At 43.7% G+C, this 26,595-nt stretch overlaps 1 protein-coding gene across 1 annotated transcript in view; it reads left to right on the top strand.

The window, feature by feature from the left end:
- Window positions 1–26,595, top strand: part of LOC144599054 (IgGFc-binding protein-like) — a 188,162-nt gene that overhangs the window by 110,409 nt on the left and 51,158 nt on the right. The window contains exons 59-74 of the mRNA XM_078409777.1: window positions 2,749–2,926; window positions 4,583–4,691; window positions 5,143–5,237; window positions 6,527–6,703; window positions 7,790–7,989; window positions 9,378–9,522; window positions 11,759–11,824; window positions 14,248–14,385; window positions 14,832–15,088; window positions 15,722–15,806; window positions 16,995–17,069; window positions 18,541–18,788; window positions 21,963–22,140; window positions 23,797–23,905; window positions 24,357–24,451; window positions 25,725–25,901. Coding sequence (XP_078265903.1) covers window positions 2,749–2,926; window positions 4,583–4,691; window positions 5,143–5,237; window positions 6,527–6,703; window positions 7,790–7,989; window positions 9,378–9,522; window positions 11,759–11,824; window positions 14,248–14,385; window positions 14,832–15,088; window positions 15,722–15,806; window positions 16,995–17,069; window positions 18,541–18,788; window positions 21,963–22,140; window positions 23,797–23,905; window positions 24,357–24,451; window positions 25,725–25,901 — 2,332 coding nt within the window. The remainder of the gene's footprint in view (window positions 1–2,748; window positions 2,927–4,582; window positions 4,692–5,142; window positions 5,238–6,526; window positions 6,704–7,789; window positions 7,990–9,377; window positions 9,523–11,758; window positions 11,825–14,247; window positions 14,386–14,831; window positions 15,089–15,721; window positions 15,807–16,994; window positions 17,070–18,540; window positions 18,789–21,962; window positions 22,141–23,796; window positions 23,906–24,356; window positions 24,452–25,724; window positions 25,902–26,595) is intronic.

Genomic DNA, 26,595 nt, shown 5'->3' with positions numbered 1-26,595 from the left:
CACCTCAGTTTTAAATGGCCTCCCCTTTATTCTAAGACTGTGTCCCCTGGTTCTGGACTTGCCCAACATTTGGAACATTTTTCCTGCATCTAGCTTGTCCAGTCCTTTTATAATTTTATATGTTTCTATAAGATCCCCCCTCATCCTTCTAAATTCCAGTGAATACAAGCCTAGTCTTTTCAATCTTTCCTCATATGACAGTCCCGCCATCCCAGGGATCAATCTCGTGAACCTATGCTGCACTGCCTCAATTACAAGGATGTCCTTCCTCAAATTAGGAGACCAAATCTGTACACAATACTCCAGATGTGGTCTTACCAGGGCCCACTACAACTGCAGAAGAACCTCTTTATTCCTATACTGAAATCCTCTTGTTATCAAGGCCAACATTCCATTAGCTTTCTTCACTGCCTGCTGTACCTGCACACCAACTTGCAGTGACTGGTGTACAAGGACACACAGGTCTTGCTGCACCTCCCCCTTACCTAACCTAACTCCATTGAGAAAATATTCTGCCTCCTTGTTTTTGTCGGCAAAGTGGATAACCTCACATTTATCTATATTATACTGCATCAGCCACGCATCTGCCCACTCACTCAACCTGTCCAGGGTCACCCTACAACCTCCCAACATCCTCTTCACAGTTTACACTGCCACCCAGCTTTGTGTCATCCGCAAACTTGCTAGTGTTGCTTCTAATTCCCTCATCCAAATCATTAATATTTATGGTAAACAATTGTGGCCCCAACATCGAGCCTTGCGGCACTCCACTCGCCACTGCCTGCCATTCTGAAAAGGACCCGTTTACCCCTACTCTTTGCTTCCTGTCTACCAACCAATTTTCTATCCATGTCAACACCCTACCCCCAATACCATGTGCTCTAATTTTAGTCAACAATCTCCCGTGCGGGACCTTATCAAAGGCTTTCTGAAAGTCTAGATACACTACATCCACTGGCTCCCCTTCATCCATTTTACTTGTCACATCCTCAAAAAATTCCAGAAGATTAGACAAGCATGATTTCCCTTTTATAAATCCATGCTGACTTGGCCTTTTCCTTTTACTGCTATCCAAATGCACCGTTATTACCTCTTTAATAATTGACTCCAGCATCTTCCCCACCACCGATGTCAGGCTAACTAGTCTGTAATTCCCCATTTTCTCTCTTGCTCCTTTCTTGAAAAGTGGGATAACATTAGCTGTCCACCCATCCACAGGAACTGATCCTGAATCTATTGAACATTGGAAAATGATCACCAATGCATCCACTATTTCTAGAGCCACCTCCCTGAGGACCCTGGGATGCAGACCATCAGGCCCAGGGGATTTATCATCCTTCAGTCCCATTAGTCTACCCAATACTATTTCTCGCCTTATGAAAAATTATTTCAGTTCCTCTACCCCCCCCTAGATCCTCTGTCCCTTCTTTGAGTCCCTTCTTCACTCTTTGTTGAGCCCATGCCCTGGGCACATGTGATGGGACAATGTAGACTGAATGAATGAATGAATGAATGAATGAATACTTTATTGTCACGTGACATTTCATTGCTTTGCACGCATTTAGACTTAACACACAACTTAACTAATCTAAGGGAGAGAAACAAGTAACTGCAGATGCTGATCCACAAAAAAAGATACAAAGTGGTGGAATAACCCAGTGGGTCAGGCAGCATCAGTGGAGGGAATGGGCAAGTGACGTTTCAGGTCGGGACTTTGACGTAGAAAGGGTGGGGGGAGAAAGCTGGAAGAGAGGTGGGGGCAAGCCAAAACCTAGTAAGTGATAGGTGGATACGTGAGGAGAGGGGGCTTTGATTGGCAGGTGGGTCAACAAAGGCGAGAGATGGGAAAAAGATAGAAGGATGTGAGAAAAGGAGAGAAGGGGCGCGAAATGTGAAACCAGAGGAAAGGATATAGGTGGAAGGGGATGGGGAGATGTGGAAAGAGGGAGCGATGTAATGGGAGAAATGGGTGTAAATTACCAGCAGTTGTAGGGAATGGATGAGAAGGTGGGGATAACATACAATTAGTGTGAACGGGTGATCAATGGTCGGCGTGAACTCAGTGGACCTTTTTGCACGCTGTGTCTCTAAACTATACTAAACTAAACTGTCAGCCAACAGCAGATTTTCTTCCTTGAAAACCATTACCAAAGCAGGTGGATTCTTACGGAGATCTGTTGGTTCCGTAATCACATACTAAAAAATAAATTATTATACAATTAATGGAAAATAAATTCCTAGGTTGACATTGGTGATTTGAATTTGTGTGTCAATAAAATCAATTAAGGTCTTTGAAAGTTCATGAGCATTACCATTGTGTAACGGTATGTTAGACTTTACTTTCGACTTTAGAGATACAACGCAGAAGCAGTCCCTTTGGCCCACCGAGTCTGCACCGACCATCGATCACCCCGTATACCAGCTCTATCCTACACACTAGAGACAATTCACAGAAGCCAATTAGCCTACAAACCTGCATGTCTTTGCAGTGTGGGAGGAAACCAGAGCACCCAGAGAAAAACCACGCGGTCACGGGGTGAATGTACAAACTCCGTACAGAAAGCACCCCCAGTTAGGATCAAACCCGTGTCTCTGACCCTGTAAGGCAGCAACTCTACTGCTGCGTCGCTGTGCTGCCCTGCGTTTTATTTCTTAAGGTCAGGTGAAAATTGTTGATGTAGATTGGGATTATTTAATTGCGATCCCTTGCTCTTAAATAAATTGTGGCATTTTTGTTCTGTTCGATAGCTGAATGGAGAATGGGTAAACCTGCCCGTGTCGATCACGGACCTTCTGGTGGTGCGGATAAGCGGTGGCTACGTTTTACTGGAGACTAACTTTGGCTTGTTGGTGAGGTTTGATGGTTACCACCATGTAGACGTGTCTGTGCCGTCCATATATTCTGGACTGCTTTGTGGTCTGTGTGGTAAGCCCATACTTGTAATTATTCAAAAACCTCCCTCACCTGTATGTACCTATCACTCACCAGTCCTGCCCCTCCTCTCCTCCAGCTTTCTTCCCATCTGTATTTCCCAATCACTCACCAGTCCTGCCCTCCTCTCTTCCAGCATTCTTCCCTCCTCCAGCCACAATCAGTCTGAAGAAGGGTCCTGACCCGAAATGTCACCTCTGTATGTTCCCCAGAGATGCTGCCTGACCCACTGGGTTACTCCAGCACTTTGTGTCTTTTCTTATAATGCTTTGATGGTCACCGAGTGTATGCATACCCTTTTATGTCTTTAAATGTAGGAGTGGTATTCATTTTTAACTGCCAAACAACTGTTTTGAGAAAAGAATCCAAGTCTGTCCAACCTCTCCCTGTAACTAATACTTCTAAATTCAGGTATCATTCTGGTAAACTTCGTCTGCACCCTTTCTAAAGCCTCCGCATCCTTCCTGTATTGGGGGCGACCAGAACTGCACACAATACTCCAGATTCAGCCTGACCAAAGTCCTGTAAAGCTGCAACATGATTTCCTCACTCTTATACTGAATGCCCGACCTACAAAAACAAGTAGGCCACATGCCTTTTTTAGCACTAAATAATAAATTCCATATGCTACCAATCCGCCTGTCACCCTGTGTGTATCTCTTTAAAGAATGATGTTTACTGGACTCTTCTACTCTTAACATGTTACTGGTGACATTTGTTGGATATTCATTACTAAATAATTATCAAACCAGTGGTGCAATGGCACAACAGCTAGAGCTGCTGCCTGACAGAGCCAGAATCCAGGGTTCCATCCTGGTGGAGTTTGCACGATCTCCCTGTGACTGTGTGGGTTTCTTCACACATCTGAAAGGTTTGTAGGTTAATTGGCCATTTAAAATTATTCCTCGTGTATAGGTGAGTGGTAGAGTCAGAAAGTTATTGATCAGAATGTGGCAGAAATAAAATGGCATTAGTGTGCGATTAGTGTAATTGGATGCATAATCGTGGTCACGGTGGGCTAAAGGATGTGGTTCAGAGCTGGATTATTCCATGGCTGAAAGACTTACTTTGCACCAGATGCCGTTATATTTCAACCAGTGCCGAGAAATCTATTTTGACGTAATCTGTTGATAATTTATGTATTAAAGCATTTTCAACAGCATTATTGCAAAACATTAGAAATGGAAAAGACATTTCAGGGAGGAACCCTTCATTGTCACAGAATACTTTGTTTTAGTTTTAGAGATACAGCTTGGAAACAGTCCCTTCGGCACACTGAGTCCACGTCGACCAACGATCACCCCATTCACACTTGTTCTATCCCACACACTAGGGACAATTTACAGAAGCCAATTAACCTGCAAATCTGCACATCTTGAGGATGTGAGAGGAAACTGGAGCACCCAGAGGAAACCCACACGGTCACAGGGAGAACGTACAAACTCCGTGCCGACAACACCCGAGATCAGGATCGAACCTGGGTCTCTGGTGCTGTGAGGCAGCAGCTCTACCATTGCACCACTGTGCAGCACATTTCCAACAGCATTATTGCAAACATTAGAAACGGAAAAGACATTGTCAGAGCATACTGTCATCAAGAATTGAGCAAATTTCAAACGATCAATGGAAACTTTTTTTTGTATTATTTAGGTAACTCCAACGATAACCCTGATGATGACATTATTATGCCCAATGGCAGTTTTGCAGCAGACTCTAATATGCTTGGAGAGAGTTGGCAAGTCGATAACGGAGAAACTGAGTAAGTTTACCACCAATTGATGTTTTGGGTCAAGACCCTTCTTCGGACATAGGCACAATCATATTTAAGTACAAGAGTTTAAGATAGTCGATTGCACTGAGGCAATATACAAGAATCACCACATTTTCAATGCCATTTTGTACCCTTGAAGTTTCAAAGTTGTTAAAAATGTAGAGTCTTATCTTGGCCATAAAGGCCCGCGGTCCTGGTGGCGGCACTGGGTCGGAGTTGAAGGGGTCGGACAGGCCAGGCAATGCTGTCGATGTTCTCCACAACTGCTCTGACGTTCCGTGCCGCTGAAGGCCGTGTCCGGTCCGCGAGCTCGGCATCTTGGAGCGGCAGCCACTCTAATGGAATCCCAGGCTGTTGCAGGGTCTCCAGCGGCCCACCACTGACACCTCGACCTGCACATATTTCTCATTGCATTTGTTTCTTTTATTTGCAAATTTAGGTGTAATCATGGCGGGAGCGGATTTCAATGTGACCCAGCTGATAAGGAGAATGCAGAAAATGATACTGCTTGTGGGATGATTACAGATCCAACAGGTAGGCATAAAAAAATGAAGCAACTAGTTACCACAGATAACGTACATAAAACCTATAACCAGACAATCCCCAGAATGATCTCAAGCTGATAATTGTGGGATGTAACTCAATTGTTGCAATTCAATGAAGCGATTTCTTCTGTCCACGACCTGCCGTTCAGTACATTTTTCACCCCTGAGAAAAAGATAGACATTCTCACTATGACAAGACACGCTCCTTATTTATGGAAAGCACAAGAGATTTCATGGGAAAATGGAAAATAAGCCATTGGTTAAGAATTCTAATTCAGCAGAATAATGAATGTGCGTAAATATGTTGTAGTTGGAATCTAACGGAGAGATTGAGTAATTTAAGTTACAGTATCATATCTGAGGACAAGATATTTTTTACTAATAAACTTTATTCAGAATAAAATATATAAAAATATATTTAAAAATATATATATATATATGGACAAGGTAAAGATTTTTTTTAATGTCATCATTGACCCATTATGGCACCATATTTTCAATGACACCATTGAATGTATAAACATTGAGTTTATCTGACATTTTTGCACATTTTTGGTTTTATATATATGTATAGTGGTAGGAGATAGATAGATAGATAGATAGACAGATAGAGAGACAGATAGACAGATAGACAGATAGATAGATAGATAGATAGATAGATAGATAGATAGATAGATAGATAGATAGATAGATAGATAGATAGATAGATAGATAGATAGATAGATAGATAGATAGATAGATAGATAGATAGATAGACAGACAGACAGATAGATAGATAGATAGATAGATAGACAGATAGATAGATAGATAGATATCCTACCACTCATGTGGCCCCCTGGGGTGACATCCTTTTCCTTGTTTGAAGGGACCCACCGGACTCAGCCCCTGGACACTTGGACAGGTGCTGGGATAGGAAAGGTTTCGAGGGATATGGGCCAATTGCAGGCAGGCGGGATTCGTGTAGATCGGGTCGGCATGGGAAAGTTGGGGTAACTCAGTGTGTCAGGCAACATCTCTAGAGATTCCGTGACATTTCAGGTCAAGACCATTCTTCAGACTCTGTACAAGGGTTCCGATTGAAACATCACCTATCCATGTTCTCCAGAGTTGCTGCCTGACCCACAGAATTACTCCAATAAAAAAGCTTTTCACTGTACCTCGGAACGCATGACGATAAACTAAACTAAACTCATTGTGCCTTTTTTTCTAAATTTGGTTGCCTGGAATAACGTTCTGAATTGGAAATTTCCGATTTAAATTTAAATATTTTTCTTTCAGGATTATTTAAAGAATGCCACGCAAAAGTTCCTCCCAAGAATTACTTTGACAACTGTGTCTACGATGTGTGCGCTGACGGAGGGCTGTCGACGACACTTTGTTTAGCCCTGCAAACCTATGCTGCCTTGTGCACACAAGCAGGAGTGTGTGTAGAATGGAGAAACAACACGTCATGCTGTAAGTTATACTCTGCAGTACATTGCCAATCTCTACCCTGTCCAAAAATCAAAAAAAATCTTTAGTCGCTTAATATTCTCTCAGACTATTTTGGAACATCAGAAAAGTAATGAAGTAATGGGTAAAATCATTGAAGTGTTATCAAGCGATATATTCAGCAACAGCATGCTGACCCATGCTAAGTTTGTGTTTGGCCACAAAGTTCCAAAACGTGAAAGGGACTACCCTTGCTATCGATGGAAGAACATCACCATGGGGTAACATGGAGTTCCACTACAAACATACACACATGCAAATTGTCCCTCGTGTGTAGGAAGTGGATGAGAACGTGGGATAACATTGAACTAGTGTAAATGGATTATCGATGGTCAGAGTAGACTCGGTGGGCAAAAGGGCCTGTTTCCATTTAGAGACATGCTGGGTCTCTAAACTAAACTTGGAACACTCGGCCAGCGTGGTGGTGAAGACAGATCTGATAGTGTCGATTCAGAGGCTTTTAGATAGGCACATGGATATGCAGGGGATGGAGGGATATGGATCATGTGCAGGAAGAGGAGATTAGCATCATGTTCAACACAGACATTGTGGGCCAAAGGGCTTGTTCCTGTGCTGTTTTATGTGAAAACAAGGAAAAACAGATGCTACTAATCAAAAAGAACACAAAATGCTGGAGTAACTCAGCAAGCCAGGCTACATCTCTGGAAAACATGGATCACTGACGTTTTGGGTCAGAACCTTTCTTCAGACTGATAATGTATTACAGCCGGTCAGGCAGCATCTCTGGAGAAAAGGAATAGGTGACATTTCTGGTCAAGACCCTTCTTCAGGAAGAGTCTCAGTTTGAAGAAGGGTTCCAAAATGTCACCTATTCCTTTTCTCCGGAGATGCTGCCTGACCCTCATAGTTACTCCACCATTTGTGTGTATCTTTGGTGTAAACCAGCATCTGCAGTTCCTTCCTACACTGTAGGAATAATGTATGACATTCTGTGCATGACATAATATGTTGGATGACTCCACAATTATTTTGAATAAGCTACACTAAGTGAAGAGAAGTGATTGTTTATTACCTGCATGCTTTCTTTAGCACCAACCTGTCCTAGTGGTAGCCACTATGAGACTTGTGGCACAGGTTGTCCCACTACCTGCATGGAGTCATCTGCACCTGACAGCTGTCTTCTACCATCTGTTGAAGGATGTTTCTGTGACCCTGGATACACTCTTAGTGGAGACACCTGTATTCCGAACAGTCAGTGTGGCTGTGAGCACAACAACAAATATTATCAGGTAAATCCATTTGCTTGTAATAATCACACAAGTTGCTTGAATATAAATGAATTCAAAATGCATTTAAAAGAAAGACACACAAAGCGCTGGAGACACCCAGCAGGTCAGGTAGCATCTCTGGAGAAACTGAACATATTAGTGCTTCTGTCAGCATCAAAGACAGACAGCAGTTACACTGGAGGCTGGTTAAATAGTAAAACGTAGATACGATTCCCGTTGCTCCCTGTTCTGCTACTCCACATTGTGGCCTTTGTTGGGTTCCCAAGCCTGGATTTTCTGCTCGTGAAGCTTCTTGGGTATGGACTCTGCGCCAGAAACATGGAGATGGTCAATAACGCAATGTAGCCCAACGTTGTCCAACAACCCTAGAGCAGCACAGATAGACACAAAGTGCTGGCTGATGGGTGGGTGGACAAAGTTCAGAGATGGGGATAGTCTTTGAGGTCCCTCGTATCCAGATCACTCATAGTCTCCAAATGAACATAAAATGTTTTGGGTTTAAATGACTCTTTTAGAACTTTTCTTTGTTGTTTGCTACGACAGAAAAACATGCTTCCACCAACCTGCGCAGCAAAACTCAACACTACAGACCTGCCTCAGTGTCCATCCCTGCTCCCCCCACCTTGATTTGATTCCCGAGATTGTCCTGTGGGATAAACGCACATCTGATTTCCCTCTGGCCAGCCTTTCGGTTAGCACACCCAATAAAATGGCAAGGAGAAATATTTTTCAGACAGATTTGTTTTTAATGTTATTTAAATAATAAATTATTTGGGCTTGAAGTAGCACGATTCCTTTCGTAGCGCTTGGTTGATCTGTGAGTAAACAATGGCCACCTTATTCTGTGCCAATGAAATGATATCCTGTTTCCATGCTGTACGACTCTTTGACTTTTTAACTACAAGGCTGCTTCGGCAAGGCCACCAGCATAATCAAGGACCACTCTCACCCCGGTCACTCCCTCTTGTCCCCTCTCCCACCAGGCAAGAGGTACAGAAGTGTGAAAACGCACACCTCCAGATTCAAGGACAATTTCTTGCCAGCTAATATCAGGCATCTGAAGCATCCTATCCCCAACTCGAGAGTGGTTCTGACCTCCCATCTACCTTCTTGGAGACCCTCAGACTATCTTTAATTGGACTCTACTGGATTTTATCTTGCACGAAACATCATTCCCTTTATTCTGTGTCTGTATACTGTGAATGGCTTGATTGTAATCATGTACAGTCTTTCCACTGACTGGTGAGCACGCAAAGAAAAAAGCTTTTCACTCTGCTTTTCACACGTGACAATGAACTAAACTTCAACCTTCAAATGTATAACCATTCAGCTATTTCTCCATTTGAACCATTTGCTTTAACAGTGTCATCTTGTTGGATTTGTTTCAGAGGTATGAAAGCTGGCTCACATATGAAAACTGCACAGAGCGCTGTACATGCATGGGCAACAACGTCACTCTCTGTAAAACCACGGCGTGCGGACTGCATGAGATATGTGGGATATGGGATGGAGTTCTGGGCTGCCAGATGCAAGGTGAGTGATTGTACGAAAAGAATAAAATACAGACCCACGACTGCATAAATGTTATTGTTCGTGGGACCCACTGAGTCATTGCATTTGTGAAATGTCAAGATGTTTCAGACATTGAATCCTCAAGACTGCTTTGAGTTCAGTTTTTCTATATTTCTAGTAAAAATATACTAGCTAATCTGCTTTTTAATTCCATTTCCCATCGATGGAAACTGTTGCTAGCTGATTAATTAAGTCAGTATTGAAAGTAAATGTTTTCATGGAACAGTAGAGCACAGGAACAGGCCCTTCGGCCCACAATATCTGTGCCGAACATGATGCCAAGATGAACTGATCTCCTCTGCCTACTCATGATCCACACTCTTCTATTCCCTGCATATCCATGTGCCTATGTAATAGCCTCTTAAACACCACTATTGTATCTGTCTCCACCACCACCATTGGCAGCACGTTCCAGGCACCCACCACCCTCTGTGTAAAAAAAACATGCCTCGCACATCTATCTATATACTAAAACTCTCGTTTGTTCCCGAAATACAGCCAAAACGGTACACAGTAGTGCAACAATTTGAGGCCCACCTTACTCACCATTGGCCTGCGGTTCAAATGGTTGTTATATTTTAAAGGTTTTTCACTTAAAAAAATTTTGTAATCACTTTTTAAACTTTAATAAGTTCCTTTTCCGCTTGCCCTGCCCATCAGCCGCGCCTGCGCAGTAATACCTCCGTCACAATGACGTCAATGAGTGTTCCACATCACAATGGGAACCCAACGGGTCCGCGCCTACGCAGTTGGGGCCCATTGATCTAATACTTATGTACCTTGAAACTATACCCTCTAGTATTTGACATTTCCATGCTGGGAAAAAAGTTCTGACTGCCTACCCTATAATTTTAGGGTCTCTCATACTTTTATATTGTTCTATTAACCATACCCAGTACTGTAATTTGTAACAAAAAGGTTATTTTGACATTTTGGGTCGGCACCCTTCTTCAAACTGATTTACTTTACTTTAGTAGTTACCTTGGATACAGCATGGAAATAAGCCTTTCGGCCCATCATGACTGCGCAGCCAGCAATCACCTCTTGCAAAGTTACAAGGGTCACTGGCACGAAGCTACACACCTTCATTGGGACCTTCATTGTGCTGCTTTTTATTGGAGTGAAACAGAATGGTTGAATTCCTGGCATAGCAGGAGGCCATTCTGCCCATCGCGAGCATACCAGACAAAGAACTTTGCAGTTTTCTTGTTTGTTCCAGTTTTCAGTGTGTCACCTTCTAGGTTGGGGTTTTTCAGCTTTAACTTTAATCCTCTTCCTTTACATCTTCCAGTAACATCATAACCACATAATAACATCACCCTCATGATTTTATACACCACTATAAATTCACCGCTGAGCCTCCTGCGCTTCAAGGAATAAAGTCCTATAGGTTGAGGTTCAGATTTATCATTGTCACGTGAACCGAGGTACAGGCAAAAGATTTGTTTTGCATGCGATCCAATCAAGTCATATACATAGTTACAATCAAGTCCAACTCAACTACAATAGGTAGAGCATAGGGGAAGATATATAGAGTGCAGAATATACTTCTCAGCATTGTAGCGCTTCAGGACCATGGACAATGTCCTATGTCTGCAATGGGAAACAGGTGAATCAGGTAGCACCCTAGCTTATGGAAGGACCGTTCAGAAGCCTGAAAACAGAGAAGAAATTACTCCGCACTTACAGGTGGTACGTCCTTTCAAGTTTTGGTATCATCTGTCAGACGGGACCTGGTAGAAGAAGGAATGACTGGGTGGAACAAGTCTTGGGATTATGTTGAGCATGGAGATGGTAGAGAAAAGGTTTAGCAGAATGTTGCCTGGATTAAGGGATAATACCTATGAGGAGTGGTTAGGAAAGTTTGGACTGTGTTCTCTATAACGCCGGGGGTTGGGGCGAGATCTGATAGAAGTATGTAAAATGATGAAAGGCATAGATGGGGTAGACAGTCAGAACCTTTTTTTCTAGGGTGGAAATGTCAAATACTAGTAGGCATAACTTTAAGGTGAGAGGAGGGGGTTGCATTCATCAGCAGCCTGCATGTGTGGAACAGACCAGCAAACAGCGCAGCACATCATTTTCGACTGCACTGTCCTCTGTCCCCCTGGTGGAGGGGTAGACCTCACGGCCCTTGACAACAGCACATTGCACTGGCTGGAGGGCATTACATAATTTCTGCTGCCTCAAACGCAAGAAGCCTGTGAAGCAGCTGGCGTTCTGCTGGGCGATTGGAGGCAGCAGAGCGGCTGTGCAGACAAAAGTAAGTTGCCTATCTTCTGCTTTATCCCTGCATCTGATCAATGGAGAAATCCGGGATTTAAATAAAGCACATTTTCCCTCAGAAACCGCAGCTGCACACGAAGAAACAACAAGGAACTGCAGATGCTGGCTTACAAAAAGACACAAAGTGCTGGAGTACACTCTTTAGTTTACTTTAGAGGTACAGCATGGAAACAGGCCCTTCAGCCCACAGAGTCTGTACTGACCAACGACCATTCAGTACACTAGCACTATCCTATACACTAGGGGCAATTTACAATTTTTACCGAAGCAAATTAATGTACTGGGAGTGTGGGAGGAAACCTGAGCACCTGAAGGAGACCCACGCAGTCACAGTGAGAACGCACAAACTCTCACAGACAGCAGCTGTAGTCAGGATCGAACTCGGGTCCCTGGCGCAGTAAGGCAGCAACTCCACCACTCTGCCACTGTGCCGCCCTAATGGGACAATGATGGGCTGAATAGCCTACTTGTACTATGGCATATGAGCAACTCAGCAGGTCAGGGAGCATCTCTGGAGAACATGGATAGGTGCCATCTGGGTTCTCCACTGGAGATGTCTGAAGAAGGATCCGGATCCAAAACGTCACCCATCCAACTTCTCCAGCATTTTTGCTTTTTTTCCAGCTGTTAATGAGTTGTTTGAATATGGTTACACAAATGATGTTTAGGTATTTCCATTTCATTGTCTACTTATGAATTGTGCGGCGTAGCAATATTTTTGAGTAACGTCTACAAGATTTCTGACGTTTACAAGTTCTCATTACAAGCTGCGTTTGCATGCATTGATTGATTTTCTGTCACCATGTCAGGCGAAGATTTAAAAAACTGGTAAAAATGGTACAAAATTCATTCAGACCTATTTTTTGATCTGTTTCTGTTTAATTCAGATCTGTTTCAGATCTGTTTCTTGATTCTCCTACCCTTGGTAAAATGTTGTGCATTCAAAATAGACAGTGTACATTCAGCTCGGGACTCCTCCTCAATGTCTTTATGGAATTAAACACAAAGGAGGAGGAACTCAGAAGCAGGCAGCATTTAGGGTGTGAATGGACAGACAGCATTTTGGGTCGGTACCCTTCTTCAAACTGATTTACTTTACTTTAGTAGTTACCTTTGTTTAGAGATGCAGCATGGAAATAGGCCTTTCGGCCCATCAGGTCTGCGCAGCCAGCAATCACCTCTAGCAAAGTTACAAGGATCACTGGCACTAAGCTACACACTAGGGATAATTTTCACAGTTTACTGATGCCAATTAGCCTACAAACCTGCACGTCTTTGGAATGTGGGAGGAAACCAGGGCACCCAGAGAAAACCCACGCGGTCACAAGGAGGATTCGTACAAACTCCGTTTAGAGCGGAGCACCCATTGTCAGGATTGAACCCAGGTCTCTGACACTGTGAGGCAGCAAATCTACCACTGAGCCACTGTGCCGCCCTGAGGGTTTGGTTTGGAAGATGTGATCGGGTTGGAGTCAGGTGGTGGAGATGGAGGTTGGACCTGAGACCCAGAGAAACATTGGAAACAGAGGGAGGGGTTGAAGGTATGGTGATGAACTGTCAGTCCAGTTCGAAAGCAGGACAACATTGAACGTGAAGCAGTATAGCACAGGAATAGGCCCTTCGGCCCACAATGTGCTGAAAATAACGTTGAGGCCAACCCGCCTCTGCCTGCATGTAATCCATATCCCTCCATTCATTGCATATCTATGTCCCTATCCAAAAGTCTCTTAATCGCTGTTATCGTATCTGCCTCCACCACCACCCTTTGCAGCGCATTCCAAGTGCTCACCACCTTCTGTTTAAAACAAAACTATTCCTGCACATCTCTGTTAAACCTTGCCCCTCTCACCTTAAAACTATGGCTGCTTTTCTTTGACATTTCTACCCGAGGAGAAATGTTCTGACTGTCTATCCCATCTATGCCTCATAATTTTATATACTTCTCTCGGGTCTCCCTGCAGCCTCTGATCCAAGTCAGTCCAAACTCTCCCTGAAGCTAATACCTGCCTAATTCAGGCATCATTCTGGCAAACACCCTCTGCACCCTCTCAAAGCATTGAGAGAAGATAGTCACCTGGAATAGCGTGATATTGAACATATAGAGTTATTTCTACCTGTTGGAGAAACTGAGAACTACAGATGCTGGTCTGAAGAAGGGACCCAACCTGAAACATCACAGATCCTTTTTCTCCAGACTCTAAAAAGGGGTCCTGACCTGAAGCGTCACCCATCATTTTTCTCCAGAGTCGGAAGAAGGCTCCTGACCCAAAACGTGACACGTCTGTTTTTTCCAGAGATGCTGATTGACCTCTCAGTTACTCCAGCATTTGATGTCTATCTTTACTTCTACCTGTTGCTGAGCACATTCAATCGACTGATCTGACTGTATGAAACCCACAGGTTGTTTCTGGGATTGTAACTTTGATAGTGACCTGTGCCAATGGACGCAATCCAAGGCCGACACGTTGGACTGGAAACGCATCAGTGGGCCGACACCCTCGCCTAACACAGGGCCCACCTATGACCACACCACTGCAGGTAGGTTTAGTTTATTTTGTTTAGTTTATAGATACAGCGCGGAAGCAGGCCCTTCAGCCCACCTAGTCTGCGCGGGCCAGAAATCACCCCGTACACTAGCATTATCCCACACACTCGGGCCAATTTACAATTTTTACCAAAGCAACTTAACCGACAAATCTGTACATCTTTGGAGTGTGGAAGGAAACTGGAGCATCCAGAGAAAACGGTAAAGGGGAGAACGTATCATACGATACGATAAAACTTTATTCATCCCCGGTGTGAAATTAGTACAAACTCTGCACAGACAGCACCCGTAGTCAGGATCGAACCCGGGTCCCTGGCACTAAGAGGCAGCAACTCTACTGCTGCACCACTGTGCCGCCCTTGTGAGGTGGCACAAGGTCCGTGCTGAGTCTTTGCACAGTGGGTTTCTTCCTGACCGACAAAGCTTCTTGTGTGCACAGGTGGTCACTACATTTACTTGGAAGGCAACGATGGCAAACCAGGAGACCGAGCCCACTTGGTCAGCCCTCCATGTGCAAACGGAGGGGCTCACTGCATGCGATTCTGGTACCACATATTTGGAGTGGCCCGAACTATGATGTTGAACGTTTACCAGGTTGAACATGGAATGATGAACCTGGAGTGGTCGGTGACTGGAAATATGGGCAACAGGTGGATAATGGGAGAAATAGACTTCTACCTCCCTCCAAATTCACAGGTAATCTGCAAGAATCAGACATGAGGTCCCTCTGGATGGGAGAAATCAGGGAAAATCAACGATCAAGTGGAAGCTATTTAGCGCATTGTGACTGTGATCTAGTTAAGTTTAGCGACACAGCACGGAAACATACCCTTCGGCCCACCGAGACCACGCCAATCAGCAATCATTCTGTACACTAGTCCTTCCCACACACTGGGGGCAATTTACAATTTACAGACTATTCATCAGTACACATGACACTTTGGAGATACAGTGTGGACACAGGCTCTTTGGCCCACCAAGCTGACCAACCATCATCCAGTACCCTAGTTCTATCCTACAACTATAGTCAATTTACAGAGGCCATTTATTCCGCAAACCTTCACATCTTTAGAGTGTGGGAGGAAACCAGAGCCCCCGGAGAAAACCCACGCGGTCGCAAGGAGAACGTACAGAACTCCATGAGGCAGCACCCCGAGTCAGGATTGAACCCTGGTCTCTGGCACTGTAAGGCAGCAACTCTACCACTGTGCCACTGCGCTACCTAATTGTATTGGATTGTATGCAAACAAAGCCTTACCTTGTGTCGAGGTACATGTGACTACAAAGTAACTAGAGTGCACTATGATACTGTGATCCTTTCTCTGACAGATCATCCTTGAAGCAGTTCGTGGCAATGACTACCGGAGTGATATTGCTGTGGATGACATTTCCTTCCACGCCGGATGTTGTGGAGGTTGGTTTGACGTATATAGGAGCTCCTTTGGTTTTAAATGTGAACAATACTTATTCAAGCATTGGTGTCCGCGATGACGATCAATGTTGCACTGATTCTCCTTCTTGATGCACAGTTGACAGTAACCATAAGACTATAGGACATAGAAACAGAATTAGGCCATTCAGCCCATTATGTCTACTCTGACATTCGACCATGGCTGATCTATTTTTCCCTCTCAACCCCATTCTCCTCATAACCTTTGATGCCCTTCCTAATCAAAAACCTATCAATCTCCGCTTTATAAATTGACTTGGCCTCCACAGTCGCCTGTGGCAATGAATTCCTCAGAAACACCACCCTCTGGCTAGAAATTCCTCCTCATCTCCATTCTGAAGGTACGCTTTTATTCTGAGGGTTTGCCCACTGGTCCTAAACTCTCCCACTACTGGAAACATTTTCTCCAAGAAACAGAAACATCCACTCTGTCTAGTCCTTTCATTATCCGGTAGGTTTTAATTTCCCCCTCTGCCCCCCCCCCCACCACATCCTTCTAAACTCCAGCGAACATAGCTTTCAAACACTACAATAAATGGTGCCATAAATGTGCTTTACTAGAATGTTATCAAACAAATGTGTGACACTGTGAGACGTAAATGATATTCGGGCAAATGATCAAGAAATTAATCAAACAGATAGAAACTGCAGCAAATAGTTTGGGCAACATCTGTGGAGATGTGGAGAGAGGAGATGAACTAAGTTATTAGAATACTGTAAACAGCAGGAGAGTTGTTTAACTCCCAGGAAGATAACAAAAGTGATGTAAAAGTGATTTAAGGTGAGAGGGGAGAGATTTCATAGGAACCTGAGGGGCAACCTTTTCTCGGATCGGTTTGGTGGGTTTATGGAAGGAGCTGCCAGAGAAGGTAGCTGAGGCAGGTAAGATAACAGCATTAAAAAGACATTTGGATGGGTACATGGATATGAATGGTTTAAAGGGATATGGACCACATGTGGGTAGGTGGGACATCTTGGTTAGTGTGGATGTGTTGGGTCGAAGAGTCTGTTAACATGCTGTATGAGTCTATGACTGTGGACACACTTTCTGTTGTCCTCTCATCAGTGGGCTGGGAATGGGATCAAATGTGTTACTGTATGAAAGTTAAGGCAGTGATAAACTTCTAAGTCTGTGCCATCTTTTGCCAACAGTGGGATGTGACACAACAACTGCCACCACCACCACCACCACCACAATGATAACCAGCACTGTGAAGTCTGATAAAGGCAAGCAATGTGCATGTGAATTGGGACCTTCATTGTGCTGCTTTTTATTGGAGTGTAACAGAATGGTTGAATTCCTGGCATAGCAGGAGGCAATTCTGCCCATCGTGAGCATGCCAGACAAAGAACTTTGCAGTTTTCTTGTTTGTTCCAGTTTTCAGTGTGTCACCTTCTAGGTTGGGGCTTTTCAGCTTCAACTTTAATCTTCTTCCTTGACGTCTTTCCAAAAACATCATAACCACATAATAACATCACCCTCATGTTTTATACACCACTAAACGTTCACCGCTGAGCCTCCTGCGCTTCAAGGAATAAAGTCCTATAGGTTGAGGTTCAGATTTATCATTGTTACGTGTACCGAGGTACAGGCAAAAGCTTTGTTTTGCATGCGATGCAATCAAATCATATACATAGTTATAATCAAGTCAAACTCAACTACAATAGGTAGAGCAAAGGGGAAGATATATAGAGTGCAGAATATACTTCTCAGCATTGTAGCGCATCAGGACCATGGACAATGTCCAATGTCTGCAATGGGAAACAGGTGAATCAGGTAGAACCCTAGCTGATGGAAGGACCATTCAGAAGCCTGAAAACAGAGGAGAAGAAATTACTCCGCACTTAAAGGTGATACGTCCTTTTAATTTTTGGTATCATCTGTCAGACGGGACCTGGTAGAAGAAGGAATGACTGGGTGGAACAGGTCTTGGGATTATGTTGAGCATGGAGAGGTTTAGCAGAATGTTGCCTGGATTAAGGGATAATACCTATGAGGAGTGGTTAGGAAAGTTTGGACTGTGTTCTCTATAATGCCCGAGGTTGGAGCGAGATCTGATAGAAGTATGTAAAATGCTGAAAGGCATAGATGGGGTAGACAGTCAGAACCTTTTTTCTGGGGTGGAAATGTCAAATACTAGAGGGCATAACGTTAAGGTGAGAGGAGGGGGTTGCGTTCATCAGCAGCCTGTGTGTGTGGAGCAGACTAGCAAACAGCGCAGCACGTCATTTTCGACTGGACTGTCCTCCGTCCCCCTGGTGGAGGGGTAGACCTCACGGCCCTTGACAACAGCACATTGCACTGGCTGGAGGACGTTACATAATTTCTGCTGCCTCAAACGCAAGAAGAATAAGCAAAGTTTAAAGGAGAAGTGTGGCACATGTTTTTTTTTACACAGAGGATAGTAAGTGCCTGGTATACTCTGCTGGGGTGGTGGCGGAGGCAGATGCAATAGTGGCGTTTAAGAGGCTTTTAGGTCAGCACATGGATATCAGGAAATGGAGGGATATGGATCATGTGGAGGCAGAGGCAATTAGTTTAACTTGGCATCGTTCGATATGGACATTGTGGGCCAAGGGACCCGTTCCTGTGCTGCACGGCTTTATGCTCAGATATGTTCAGATAGATGCTCTATGGTGGAAGACTGAGATAGGTTGGTAGATGACAATACTTCACATGTTAAATGTTTCTCTACAGTTCGTGCCACTTGCAGTGCCTCAGGAGATCCTCACTACAACACGTTCGACACGCGTGTTCATCACTTCATGGGAACGTGCACGTACGTGCTCTCTAAGCTGTGCATTGCATCTTCAAGCCTACCTTACTTTGATGTGTCAGCAACAAATGAGCATAGAGGGGCCAACACCAAAGTGTCCTACGTTAAATCCGTACACGTGGCTGTACACAACAACACAGTTTCAATCATGCAAGGTCGTAAAGTCCAGGTGAGTATTTTTATTCAGGGTTATTTTTTTTCAAAACTATTACAGTACATACCTTAGCACTCAGCTTTTAAACTCATGATCAGTCTGGAGATTGGGTAAAACAGAGACACAAAGTGCTGGAGGAACTCAAGTGGGTCAGGCAGCATCTGCGTAGGGAATGGACAGGACACGTTTTGATAGAAACATAGAAAATAGGTGCAGGAGGAGGCCATTCGGCCCTTCGAGCCAACACCGCCATTCATTGTGATCATGGCTGATCGTCCCCAATCAATAACCCATGCCAGCCTTCTCCCCATATCCATCGATTCCACTAGCCCCTAAAGCTCTATCTAACTCTTTCTTAAATCCATCCAGTGATTTGGCTTCCACTGCCCTCTGTGGCAGAGAATTCTACAAATTCACAACTCTCTGGGTGAATTTTTTTTTCTCACCTCAGTTTTAAATGGCCTCCCCTTTATTCTAAGACTGTGTCCCCTGGTTCTGGACTTGCCCAACATTTGGAACATTTTTCCTGCATCTAGCTTGTCCAGTCCTTTTATAATTTTATATGTTTCTATAAGATCCCCCCTCATCCTTCTAAATTCCAGTGAATACAAGCCTAGTCTTTTCAATCTTTCCTCATATGACAGTCCCGCCATCCCAGGGATCAATCTCGTGAACCTATGCTGCACTGCCTCAATTACAAGGATGTCCTTCCTCAAATTAGGAGACCAAATCTGTACACAATACTCCAGATGTGGTCTTACCAGGGCCCACTACAACTGCAGAAGAACCTCTTTATTCCTATACTGAAATCCTCTTGTTATCAAGGCCAACATTCCATTAGCTTTCTTCACTGCCTGCTGTACCTGCACACCAACTTGCAGTGACTGGTGTACAAGGACACACAGGTCTTGCTGCACCTCCCCCTTACCTAACCTAACTCCATTGAGAAAATATTCTGCCTCCTTGTTTTTGTCGGCAAAGTGGATAACCTCACATTTATCTATATTATACTGCATCAGCCACGCATCTGCCCACTCACTCAACCTGTCCAGGGTCACCCTACAACCTCCCAACATCCTCTTCACAGTTTACACTGCCACCCAGCTTTGTGTCATCCGCAAACTTGCTAGTGTTGCTTCTAATTCCCTCATCCAAATCATTAATATTTATGGTAAACAATTGTGGCCCCAACATCGAGCCTTGCGGCACTCCACTCGCCACTGCCTGCCATTCTGAAAAGGACCCGTTTACCCCTACTCTTTGCTTCCTGTCTACCAACCAATTTTCTATCCATGTCAACACCCTACCCCCAATACCATGTGCTCTAATTTTAGTCAACAATCTCCCGTGCGGGACCTTATCAAAGGCTTTCTGAAAGTCTAGATACACTACATCCACTGGCTCCCCTTCATCCGTTTTACTTGTCACATCCTCAAAAAATTCCAGAAGATTAGCCAAGCATGATTTCCCTTTTATAAATCCATGCTGACTTGGCCTTTTCCTTTTACTGCTATCCAAATGCACCGTTATTACCTCTTTAATAATTGACTCCAGCATCTTCCCCACCACCGATGTCAGGCTAACTAGTCTGTAATTCCCCATTTTCTCTCTTGCTCCTTTCTTGAAAAGTGGGATAACATTAGCTATCCTCCAATCCACAGGAACTGATCCTGAATCTATTGAACATTGGAAAATGATCACCAATGCATCCACTATTTCTAGAGCCACCTCCCTGAGGACCCTGGGATGCAGACCATCAGGCCCAGGGGATTTATCATCCTTCAGTCCCATTAGTCTACCCAATACTATTTCTCACCTTATGAAAAATTATTTCAGTTCCTCTACCCCCCTAGATCCTCTGTCCCTTCTTTGAGACCCTTCTTCACTCTTTGTTGAGCCCATGCCCTGGGCACATGTGATGGGACAATGTAGACTGAATGAATGAATGAATGAATGAATGAATACTTTATTGTCACGTGACATTTCATTGCTTTGCACGCATTTAGACTTAACACACAACTTAACTAATCTAAGAGAGAGAAACAAGTAACTGCAGATGCTGATCCACAAAAAAAGATACAAAGTGGTGGAATAACCCAGTGGGTCAGGCAGCATCAGTGGAGGGAATGGGCAAGTGACATTTCAGGTCGGGACTTTGACGTAGAAAGGGTGGGGGGAGAAAGCTGGAAGAGAGGTGGGGGCAAGCCAAAACCTAGTAAGTGATAGGTGGATACGTGAGGAGAGGGGGCTTTGATTGGCAGGTGGGTCAACAAAGGCGAGAGATGGGAAAAAGATAGAAGGATGTGAGAAAAGGAGAGAAGGGGCGCGAAATGTGAAACCAGAGGAAAGGATATAGGTGGAAGGGGATGGGGAGATGTGGAAAGAGGGAGCGATGTAATGGGAGAAATGGGTGTAAATTACCAGCAGTTGTAGGGAATGGATGAGAAGGTGGGGATAACATACAATTAGTGTGAACGGGTGATCAATGGTCGGCGTGAACTCAGTGGACCTTTTTGCACGCTGTGTCTCTAAACTATACTAAACTAAACTGTCAGCCAACAGCAGATTTTCTTCCTTGAAAACCATTACCAAAGCAGGTGGATTCTTACGGAGATCTGTTGGTTCCGTAATCACATACTAAAAAATAAATTATTATACAATTAATGGAAAAGAAATTCCTAGGTTGACATTGGGGATTTGAATTTGTGTGTCAATAAAATCAATTAAGGTCTTTGAAAGTTCATGAGCATTACCATTGTGTAACGGTATGTTAGACTTTACTTTCGACTTTAGAGATACAACGCGGAAGCAGTCCCTTTGGCCCACCGAATCTGCACCGACCATCGATCACCCCGTATACCAGCTCTATCCATCACTCTAGAGACAATTCACAGAAGCCAATTAGCCTACAAACCTGCATGTCTTTGCAGTGTGGGAGGAAACCAGAGCACCCAGAGAAAAACCACGCGGTCACGGGGTGAATGTACAAACTCCGTACAGAAAGCACCCCCAGTTAGGATCAAACCCATGTCTCTGACCCTGTAAGGCAGCAACTCTACTGCTGCGTCGCTGTGCTGCCCTGCGTTTTATTTCTTAAGGTCAGGTGAAAATTGTTGATGTAGATTGGGATTATTTAATTGCGATCCCTTGCTCTTAAATAAATTGTGGCATTTTTGTTCTGTTCGATAGCTGAATGGAGAATGGGTAAACCTGCCCGTGTCGATCACGGACCGTCTGGTGGTACGGATAAGCGGTGGCTACGTTTTACTGGAGACTAACTTTGGCTTGTTGGTGAGGTTTGATGGTTACCACCATGTAGACGTGTCTGTGCCGTCCATATATTCTGGACTGCTTTGTGGTCTGTGTGGTAAGCCCATACTTGTAATTATTCAAAAACCTCCCTCACCTGTATGCACCTATCACTCACCAGTCCTGCCCCTCCTCTCCTCCAGCTTTCTTCCCATCTGTATTTCCCAATCACTCACCAGTCCTGCCCTCCTCTCTTCCAGCATTCTTCCCTCCTCCAGCCACAATCAGTCTGAAGAAGGGTCCTGACCCGAAATGTCACCTCTGTATGTTCCCCAGAGATGCTGCCTGACCCACTGGGTTACTCCAGCACTTTGTGTCTTTTCTTATAATGCTTTGATGGTCACCGAGTGTATGCATACCCTTTTATGTCTTTAAATGTAGGAGTGGTATTCATTTTTAACTGCCAAACAACTGTTTTGAGAAAAGAATCCAAGTCTGTCCAACCTCTCCCTGTAACTAATACTTCTAAATTCAGGTATCATTCTGGTAAACTTCGTCTGCACCCTTTCTAAAGCCTCCGCATCCTTCCTGTATTGGGGGCGACCAGAACTGCACACAATACTCCAGATTCAGCCTGACCAAAGTCCTGTAAAGCTGCAACATGATTTCCTCACTCTTATACTGAATGCCCGACCTACAAAAACAAGTAGGCCACATGCCTTTTTTAGCACTAAATAATAAATTCCATATGCTACCAATCCGCCTGTCACCCTGTGTGTATCTCTTTAAAGAATGATGTTTACTGGACTCTTCTACTCTTAACATGTTACTGGTGACATTTGTTGGATATTCATTACTAAATAATTATCAAACCAGTGGTGCAATGGCACAACAGCTAGAGCTGCTGCCTGACAGAGCCAGAATCCAGGGTTCCATCCTGGTGGAGTTTGCACGATCTCCCTGTGACTGTGTGGGTTTCTTCACACATCTGAAAGGTTTGTAGGTTAATTGGCCATTTAAAATTATTCCTCGTGTATAGGTGAGTGGTAGAGTCAGAAAGTTATTGATCAGAATGTGGCAGAAATAAAATGGCATTAGTGTGCGATTAGTGTAATTGGATGCATAATCGTGGTCACGGTGGGCTAAAGGATGTGGTTCAGAGCTGGATTATTCCATGGCTGAAAGACTTACTTTGCACCAGATGCCGTTATATTTCAACCAGTGCCGAGAAATCTATTTTGACGTAATCTGTTGATAATTTATGTATTAAAGCATTTTCAACAGCATTATTGCAAAACATTAGAAATGGAAAAGACATTTCAGGGAGGAACCCTTCATTGTCACAGAATACTTTGTTTTAGTTTTAGAGATACAGCTTGGAAACAGTCCCTTCGGCACACTGAGTCCACGTCGACCAACGATCACCCCATTCACACTTGTTCTATCCCACACACTAGGGACAATTTACAGAAGCCAATTAACCTGCAAATCTGCACATCTTGAGGATGTGAGAGGAAACTGGAGCACCCAGAGGAAACCCACACGGTCACAGGGAGAACGTACAAACTCCGTGCCGACAACACCCGAGATCAGGATCGAACCTGGGTCTCTGGTGCTGTGAGGCAGCAGCTCTACCATTGCACCACTGTGCAGCACATTTCCAACAGCATTATTGCAAACATTAGAAACGGAAAAGACATTGTCAGAGCATACTGTCATCAAGAATTGAGCAAATTTCAAACGATCAATGGAAACTTTTTTTTGTATTATTTAGGTAACTCCAACGATAACCCTGATGATGACATTATTATGCCCAATGGCAGTTTTGCAGCAGACTCTAATATGCTTGGAGAGAGTTGGCAAGTCGATAACGGAGAAACTGAGTAAGTTTACCACCAATTGATGTTTTGGGTCAAGACCCTTCTTCGGACATAGGCACAATCATATTTAAGTACAAGAGTTTAAGATAGTCGATTGCACTGAGGCAATATACAAGAATCACCACATTTTCAATGCCATTTTGTACCCTTGAAGTTTCAAAGTTGTTAAAAATGTAGAGTCTTATCTTGGCCATAAAGGCCCGCGGTCCTGGTGGCGGCACTGGGTCGGAGTTGAAGGGGTCGGACAGGCCAGGCAATGCTGTCGATGTTCTCCACAACTGCTCTGACGTTCCGTGCCGCTGAAGGCCGTGTCCGGTCCGCGAGCTCGGCATCTTGGAGCGGCAGCCACTCTAATGGAATCCCAGGCTGTTGCAGGGTCTCCAGCGGCCCACCACTGACACCTCGACCTGCACATATTTCTCATTGCATTTGTTTCTTTTATTTGCAAATTTAGGTGTAATCATGGCGGGAGCGGATTTCAATGTGACCCAGCTGATAAGGAGAATGCAGAAAATGATACTGCTTGTGGGATGATTACAGATCCAACAGGTAGGCATAAAAAAATGAAGCAACTAGTTACCACAGATAACGTACATAAAACCTATAACCAGACAATCCCCAGAATGATCTCAAGCTGATAATTGTGGGATGTAACTCAATTGTTGCAATTCAATGAAGCGATTTCTTCTGTCCACGACCTGCCGTTCAGTACATTTTTCACCCCTGAGAAAAAGATAGACATTCTCACTATGACAAGACACGCTCCTTATTTATGGAAAGCACAAGAGATTTCATGGGAAAATGGAAAATAAGCCATTGGTTAAGAATTCTAATTCAGCAGAATAATGAATGTGCGTAAATATGTTGTAGTTGGAATCTAACGGAGAGATTGAGTAATTTAAGTTACAGTATCATATCTGAGGACAAGATATTTTTTACTAATAAACTTTATTCAGAATAAAATATATAAAAATATATTTAAAAATATATATATATGGACAAGGTAAAGATTTTTTTTAATGTCATCATTGACCCATTATGGCACCATATTTTCAATGACACCATTGAATGTATAAACATTGAGTTTATCTGACATTTTTGCACATTTTTGGTTTTAGATATATGTATAGTGGTAGGAGATAGATAGATAGATAGATAGACAGATAGAGAGACAGATAGACAGATAGACAGATAGATAGATAGATAGATAGATAGATAGATAGATAGATAGATAGATAGATAGATAGATAGATAGATAGATAGATAGATAGATAGATAGATAGATAGATAGATAGATAGATAGACAGAGAGACAGATAGATAGATAGATAGATAGACAGATAGATAGATAGATAGATATCCTACCACTCATGTGGCCCCCTGGGGTGACATCCTTTTCCTTGTTTGAAGGGACCCACCGGACTCAGCCCCTGGACACTTGGACAGGTGCTGGGATAGGAAAGGTTTCGAGGGATATGGGCCAATTGCAGGCAGGCGGGATTCGTGTAGATCGGGTCGGCATGGGAAAGTTGGGGTAACTCAGTGTGTCAGGCAACATCTCTAGAGATTCCGTGACATTTCAGGTCAAGACCATTCTTCAGACTCTGTACAAGGGTTCCGATTGAAACATCACCTATCCATGTTCTCCAGAGTTGCTGCCTGACCCACAGAATTACTCCAATAATAAAGCTTTTCACTGTACCTCGGAACGCATGACGATAAACTAAACTAAACTCATTGTGCCTTTTTTTCTAAATTTGGTTGCCTGGAATAACGTTCTGAATTGGAAATTTCCGATTTAAATTTAAATATTTTTCTTTCAGGATTATTTAAAGAATGCCACGCAAAAGTTCCTCCCAAGAATTACTTTGACAACTGTGTCTACGATGTGTGCGCTGACGGAGGGCTGTCGACGACACTTTGTTTAGCCCTGCAAACCTATGCTGCCTTGTGCACACAAGCAGGAGTGTGTGTAGAATGGAGAAACAACACGTCATGCTGTAAGTTATACTCTGCAGTACATTGCCAATCTCTACCCTGTCCAAAAGGCAAAAAAAATCTTTAGTCGCTTAATATTCTCTCAGACTATTTTGGAACATCAGAAAAGTAATGAAGTAATGGGTAAAATCATTGAAGTGTTATCAAGCGATATATTCAGCAACAGCATGCTGACCCATGCTAAGTTTGTGTTCGGCCACAAAGTTCCAAAACGTGAAAGGGACTACCCTTGCTATCGATGGAAGAACATCACCATGGGGTAACATGGAGTTCCACTACAAACATACACACATGCAAATTGTCCCTAGTGTGTAGGAAGTGGATGAGAACGTGGGATAACATTGAACTAGTGTAAATGGATTATCGATGGTCAGAGTAGACTCGGTGGGCAAAAGGGCCTGTTTCCATTTAGAGACATGCTGGGTCTCTAAACTAAACTTGGAACACTCGGCCAGCGTGGTGGTGAAGACAGATCTGATAGTGTCGATTCAGAGGCTTTTAGATAGGCACATGGATATGCAGGGGATGGAGGGATATGGATCATGTGCAGGAAGAGGAGATTAGCATCATGTTCAACACAGACATTGTGGGCCAAAGGGCTTGTTCCTGTGCTGTTTTATGTGAAAACAAGGAAAAACAGATGCTACTAATCAAAAAGAACACAAAATGCTGGAGTAACTCAGCAAGCCAGGCTAC

Source organism: Rhinoraja longicauda, chromosome 13 (genome assembly GCF_053455715.1).
Source record: "Rhinoraja longicauda isolate Sanriku21f chromosome 13, sRhiLon1.1, whole genome shotgun sequence".
In the NCBI taxonomy this organism is placed as follows: domain Eukaryota; kingdom Metazoa; phylum Chordata; class Chondrichthyes; order Rajiformes; family Arhynchobatidae; genus Rhinoraja; species Rhinoraja longicauda.
Note: the sequence above shows the minus strand (reverse complement) of the source record. Positions and strands in the feature narration are given on the sequence as shown.